The 7,076-nt window shown below is 51.3% G+C and overlaps 2 protein-coding genes across 2 annotated transcripts in view; one reads left to right on the plus strand and one right to left on the minus strand.

Moving 5' to 3' along the window:
* LOC106808746 overlaps positions 1 to 2,349 on the minus strand; it is a 17,191-nt gene extending 14,842 nt beyond the window's left edge. The window contains exon 1 of the mRNA XM_014811588.1: positions 2,078 to 2,349. Within this exon, the coding sequence (XP_014667074.1) occupies positions 2,078 to 2,252 (175 nt within the window). The 5' untranslated portion in view covers positions 2,253 to 2,349. The remainder of the gene's footprint in view (positions 1 to 2,077) is intronic.
* Positions 2,350 to 5,523: 3,174 nt separating this feature from the next.
* Positions 5,524 to 7,076, plus strand: part of LOC106808761 (ubiquitin-like protein ATG12) — a 15,966-nt gene continuing 14,413 nt past the window's right edge. The window contains exon 1 of the mRNA XM_014811605.1: positions 5,524 to 5,549. Within this exon, the coding sequence (XP_014667091.1) occupies positions 5,539 to 5,549 (11 nt within the window). The 5' untranslated portion in view covers positions 5,524 to 5,538. The remainder of the gene's footprint in view (positions 5,550 to 7,076) is intronic.

A 7,076-nucleotide genomic window follows, 5' to 3' on the forward strand; every position in this document is an offset into this window, starting at 1 on the left:
AGCAGTAGCAGTAGCAGCAGCAGCAGCAGTAGCAGCAGCAGTAGCAGCAGCAGTAGCAGCAGCAGCAGTAGCAGCAGCAGTACCAGCAGCAGCAGTAGCAGCAGCAGCAGTAGTAGCAGCAGCAGTAGTAGCAGTAGCAGTAGCAGCAGCAGCAGCAGTAGCAGCAGCAGTAGCAGCAGCAGTAGCAGCAGCAGTAGTACCAGCAGCATCAGTAGCAGCAGCAGCAGCAGCAGTAGTAGCAGCAGCAGCAGCAGTAGCAGCAGCAGCAGCAGCAGTAGTACCATCAACAGCAGCAGCAGCAGCTGCTGTTGTCGTATAGCTAAGTTATTTCGATTCTGGTATATAATTAATCATAATAAATGCGGGGTGGATGCTGCAATGCTGTTTGTGAAGCTGAGGAAAGCAAGGATGCGGGCGAGTCGCGGGCAGATGGTAGGCTCTCGTCTGTTCCGCTGAGTCACCGACGTATTCAGACGCCGCGACAATCGATTGAGACGCTCGAAAACGAATTCGGAATTCGGGTTTAATCCGTTCATCGGCCATGTTTGATCTGCTCCGCCATGTTTCAACGAATTTTGCACAGGGGAGAGATAGTGATCCGCTAGGGGACGGCTCTGATTGGCTAATTTTGTCTCTTATTTATTTTATCATTTATTATTTTTGGCTAATTTTAGAATTAGGGATAGGGTTAGGGTTAGGGTTAGGGTTAGGGTTAGGATTAGGGTTAGGGTTAACTAATTTCTATATCCACAACTTATTTCTATATTCACTATCTCTCCCCTGAGACCTACTATGTTTCAACTGCTCAGCCATATTTGATCCACTAATAACTGTGTTTGTTTCGCACGCAACATCCGATGCACTTGTCCCCAGACAAACTGTGTTATGTATTATACAATACAGAAATTAAACATGTGAATCTACCGCTGTTTTATCCGCGCCTACCAGGCGTAGAAACGACGGGCGTAGCAGACAACCGTAGACGGACGCCGCGTCTGGGAGACGTCCGTGTTGCTCGCTGCAGCCTCTAGAAGAAGAATCTAATAGCATAATGAATGCATGCGTGAAGCCTGCAGCGGGCAACGCCTCTCTCTGATCCATCAATCAGTCATCATGGGGGCGGCAGTGTGTGTGTGTGTGTGTGTGTGTGTGTGTGTGTGTGTGTGTGTGTGTGTGTGTGTGTGTGTGTGTGTACTGAGGCGGAAACTAATGTCACACGGATGCTGGTTCTAACACAGTCTTTTGTCACACAGCCGCTGTCGCGATACTACTTGTCACACAGAAACCAACGTAACACAGAGGCTTTTGTGACACGCACACTGTTGTCACGCACACACGCTGCAGTCACACTGACGCCGTTGTCACGGCAACGGCGTTCGCGCAACACGGCTCAACACACAGTGCAGTCGTCGGGCAAGTTTATTCGTCCTCTCCGTTAGTACTAGACTCACCTCGTGCTATACGAGAAATATACACGTATATATATAGAGTTATACACGAGTTAATCGACCGCCGGTGTAGGCACACATTCCCACGACGGTTTTCGTTTTCTCGTGAAGGACTCGAGTGCGATATCTTTCTCTGCGTGACAATGTTTCTTCACTGGCCGGCGGACGACAAAACGATATCTGCCCGCGACTGTAAGAAAAGAAATGGCAGCTGAAAGAACAAGCGACAGCTTATAATGAACTCAACTAGCGCACGCGCGAGAAAAAAAGACATGGTGCGGGCGCACGCGCGAGAAGAAATACATGACGGGAGCGCACGCGTGCAACGTCAAACGGGGATCCCGGTTTTATATCCCCACATTGTCGTTTTCCTTTATAATGCGTGCGTGCGTGCGTGCCTGTGTGTGCGTGTGTGCGTGCGTGCGTGCGTGCGTGCGTGCGTGCCTGTGTGTGCGTGTGTGCGTGCGTGCGTGCGTGTGTATGTGGTGATCGTGTACGTATGTGCGTGCGCGTGCGTGCGTGCGCCCACACGTGCACGTGCGTATGTATACGTGTGCGCCCACGTGTCTGTTACACATACACAGTAACAGAGAATCACAGACGAGAAAGACACGCGCATGCGCACTCACCTTCATCGATGGCTAGCAGACGATCGGGGTCGCACACCCACGTGCTGCGTTCGCCGCTGCGCGCGCACCCTATCGGATCCTGCTGCGGGTTTGGGTACTCGTCGACGTCCCACGGTAGGCCGCCGGTCACGTGCATGGTCAACGCCACCAGGATGGTCGTCATAGAGGCGTGCATGTCATTGCTCAGTAACACGCCGGCATCGTAGTGTACGCCAACTGCTGCTGATTGTCGTGCTGCGGCTGCTACTGCTGCTGCTGATGTTGTTGCTGCTGCTGTTGTTGTTGTTGCTGCTGCTGCTGGTACTGATGCTGTTGCTGTTGCTGTTGCTGTTGGTACTACTGTTGCTGCTGCTGGTACTGCTGCTGTTGTTGCTGCCGCTGTTGCTGCTGCTGGTCTTACTGTTGCTGCTGCTGGTACTGCTGCTGCTGTTGCTGCTGCTGTTGCTGCTGCTGGTATTACTGTTGTTGCTTCTGCGGCTGCTGCTGCTAATGCTGCTAGCACTGGTTGTGCTGCTGCTGCTGCTGCCACTCTCCCGCTGCTCTTATTCCTACTGCCGCTGTCCGGATGTCGACGACACGCGCGGTGCCGACCTGATTGAATCAGCGACTGCCTTGTTGTCGCTCGTCATCAGCGCTGCGTTGTCGCAGCCGACGTCTCTCCCGCGGGAGCGGAGCGTGCTCGCGTCTGCTGCTGCTGCGTGCCGCCGCTCCGCATCCACGGTTGGATGTTGGAGAGGGAGATAAAGGGAGATAGAGGGAGATAGAGGGAGATAGAGGGAGATAGAGGGAGAATTGGGGAGGGAGATAGAGGGAGATAGAGGGAGATAGAGGGAGATAGAGGGAGAGTGAGGAGGGAGATAGAGGGAGAGTGGGGAGGGAGATAGAGGGAGATAGAGGGAGATAGAGGGAGAGTGGGGAGGGAGATAGAGGGAGAGGAGACAGAGATAAAGCAAAAGATATATATATATATATATATATATATATATAGGCTGGGCGCGCTGTTTGCTGCTTGCTGGTCTTACCTGTTAGCTGCTGCTGGTACTGCTGCGCTGTTTGCTGGCTGCTTGTTGCTGCTGCTGGTATTACTGTGTGTTGCTTGACTGCGGCTGCTGCTGGCTAATTGCTCGCTAGCACTGGTTTGTGCTGCTCGCTGGCTGCTGCCACTCCCCCGCCTGCTACTTATTCCTATGCCGCTGTCGCGGATGTCGACGAGCGACGCGCGGTGGCCGACCTGATTGAATCAGCCGACTGCCCTTGGTTGTCGTCTGTCATCAAGCGCTGCGTTGTCTCAGCCGACGTCTCTCCCGCGGGAGCGGAGCGTGCTCGGCCGTCTGCTGGCTGCTGGCGTGCCGTCGCTCTGCATCCACAGTTGGATGTTGGCAGAGCGAGATAACGGAGAGATTAGAGGAGATAGAAGGGCAGATAGAGGGAGATAGAGAGGAGAATTGGAGGAATGGGGCGAGATAGAGCGGAGAGATAGAGGGAGATAAGAGACGGGGATGAGTGAGGAGGGAGATAGAAAGGACGAGTGGGGAGGGCAGATAGACGGGAGATAGAGGGACGATAGAGGGAGAGTGGTGAGGGCGAGATCAGAGGAAGAGGAGACAGAGATAAAGCAACAAGAAGATATATATATATATATCATATATATTATATATATATATATATTGTAATATAGATAGATAGATAGATAGATAGATTTGAGATAGATAGATAAGATAGATAGATAGATAGATAGAATTAGATCGAGTAGAATAGATAGATAGATAGATAGATAGATAGATAGATGGATATATAGATAGATAGATATAAGATAGATATATAGATAGATATATAATAGATATATAGATTAGATAGATAGATAGGATAGATAGATAGATTTAGATAGATAGATAGATAGATAGATAGATAGATAGATAGATAGATAGATAGAGCAGATCGATAAGATAGATAGATAGATAGATAGATAGATCAGATAGATAGATTAGGATACGAGTAGATAGATAGACTAGACCTAGATTGATTGATTAGCATAGACCAGATAGACTGCGAGCAGATAGATAGACAGATAGATCAGATAGGTTGAGAAGGAAAGGGAGGGACGAGTTGATTGTGGTTCCCGTTCAGTGCTTGGACTACGCTCGCCTTCTGCTGCCGCAAGTTGGCAGTTTGCCACGTTGTGAGCAACTAACTGCGACCGCAATCAGCCGCTGCCACTCACGATACGGTCAACGATGTTGTGGAATGTTCAATCCGTGCCGCCGTCGCCGTGTTCGACATCCATGTTCCACGCGTGATCACGAAACGTAATTACGAAACGAATGGAAGAGTCCGTGTTTGTTATGCGTGCGTGCCGTGCGTGCGTGGTGCGTGTGTGCGTGTGTGTTGTGTGCGTGCTGCGTGCGTGCGCGTGCGTGTGTGGCGTGCGTGTGTGTGCGTGCGTGCGTGGCGTGTTGTGTGTGTGTGGCGTGCCGTGCGCGTGTGTGTGTGTGCGCTGTCGTGTGTGTGTGTAGTGCTGTGTGTGTGTGTGTGTGTGTGTGTTATGTATGTTGTGTGTGTGTGTGTGTGTGGTGTGTGTGTGTGTGTGTGTGTGTGTGTTGTGTGTGTGTGTGTGTGTGTGTGTACTGAGGCGGAAACTGATGTCATCACGTTTGCGGTTCTAACACAGTCCTTTGTCACACAGCCGGCTGTCGCGATACTACAGTGTCCAACACAGAACACAACGTAACGACAGAGGCTTTTTTGCGTGACACGCACACTGTTGTCACGCACACACGCTGGCAAGTCACACTGACGCCGGTTGTCACGGCAACGGCGTTTGCCACACGGCTCAACACACAGTCGCAGTCGTCGGGCAAAGTTTTCATTCGTCCGTCTCGTTAGTAACTAGACTCACAGTAGTGCTATCAGCGAGACACTATACACGTATATAATAGCCGTATACACGAAGCTGAATGCGACTGGCCGGTGTATGGCACACATTCCCACGACGGTTTTCGTTTTCTCGTGAAGGACTCGAGTGGCGATATCTTTCTCTGCGTGACAATGTTTCGCTTCACCTGGGCCGTCGGCCCGACAAAACGATATCTGCCGCGCGACTGTAAGAAAAGAAATGGCAGCTGAAAGAACACGCGACCAGCTTATAATGAACTCAACTAGCGCACGGCGCGCAGAAAAAAATACATGGTGCGGGCCGCACAGCGCGAGAAGAAATACCATGACGCGGCAGCGCAACGCGTGCAACGTCAAACGGGGATCCCGGTTTTTATATCCCCACATTGTCGTTTTTCCTTTATATAGGAGCATGATATGGGAGCATGATATGGGAGCATGACATGGGAGCATGATATGGAGCATGACATGGAGCATGATATGGGAGCATGATATGGGAGCATGACATGGGAGCATGATATGGGAGCATGATATAGGAGCATGATACGGGAGCATGGCATGCTACGAGGATGACAGCTATGTGACTATAACATTAACAGTAGGGCATGTTAGGAGCATATAAGTTAGGAGGATATGACAACTGTGTGAGTGTCAACGTTAGTAACGTTGACATATTGGATGGATGCCAATCTTGTCAGTACGGCAGTCTTGTCAACACGACATGTTAGGAGGGACGGTGTAACATGACTTCAATCAGCTCACACTGAGAGTTTCACACCTGTCTCTGAAGCGCTATTTAGCTGCAACGCCGCAGCGGTGATTAGTGGCAGCTGTCAGTCCCGCGTTGACACACACACCCCACACACGTACGTTACGACGCATGCACCCACCCCACACACACGTACGGTACGTACGCACGATGCAGCCCCCCACCCACCGTGCGTAGCGCTGCAGCCACGCCCACACACACGTACGTAGCGTACGCACCATGCACGCCCCCACACACGTACGCTACGCACGCATGCTCCCCCACACACGTACGTTACGCACACACGCGCGGCGCGCGCGCACACACACCACCACACACAGCACCACACCCACACGACGCACGCAGGCGCCATGGCATCATGCACCGCACGCCCACGCGCACACAAAACGCGCGGCGCGAGCAACACACCTAATTTAAGCTTGGTTATTGACTGTGCAATGGTGCAGTTCTGGCTTCGGCCGATCTAAATCTGCCTGAGTAATTGCGCCCGCACATATGAACCGTTTTGTTCTGGGCTAGTTACGTGTCGTAAAAGCCACAAACGTCATAACTTCATATCGCAGTCGCTGGCAGCACAGGCGTTAGTAAATGGCATGCCAGGCCATAGCTCGCAGGCGTGGTACGGTTACGGTAGCCGTCATAGACCGTTAGAGCCCAGGCTCTGATCAGCTTCGCCTCTAATATCGCAACGGCTGCGATTTCCGCGCGTTTTTCCTTAGCCCCTGCAGACGACGAGGAATAACTATTTACCCGAAATGAGTTATTTTCGTGTAGATTTTAATTTAGCGGCGCGGCTTTATGCAGAGCCTGCATGGCGCGCCTACGTGGACTCACTCTGGTACACCACATATAGGAAGCGCCACAGACCGGCAGCTCCACCGACTATCACTGAAAGTACCTCAAATACGGCGTCTAAATAAAATAAACAAATAAGTACTAAATATGTGAAACGAAGATGCTAGTGCGGCGGTGTTTTTTCTTACGACAGCTTATATAAATTATAAAAGCATTAAATTAGATGCGGGCCCGTTCGTAATTAATCATTAAATACGGAGGTTTAACGAGGCTGCCGGGCGCTGATACAGCTATATCTCCTCATCTGGCTGTGAACGTGTAGCGCATTGTACATGAATTATATACTTTATCGGCGAGGCTGTAATTACAACGAACATACGGTCTTGTCACGTGCGCAGCACAGTTTTACGCACGTGTGCACGACGCACGCACCCGCACGCACGACACGCACGCAACGCACGCACGCACGCACGCACGCACACCCACACAACACACACACACTACACACACACACACCACACACACACACACCCACACACAGCC

Source organism: Priapulus caudatus, unplaced genomic scaffold (genome assembly GCF_000485595.1).
Source record: "Priapulus caudatus unplaced genomic scaffold, Priapulus_caudatus-5.0.1 Scaffold302, whole genome shotgun sequence".
Classification (NCBI taxonomy): Eukaryota; Metazoa; Priapulida; class Priapulimorpha; order Priapulimorphida; family Priapulidae; genus Priapulus; species Priapulus caudatus.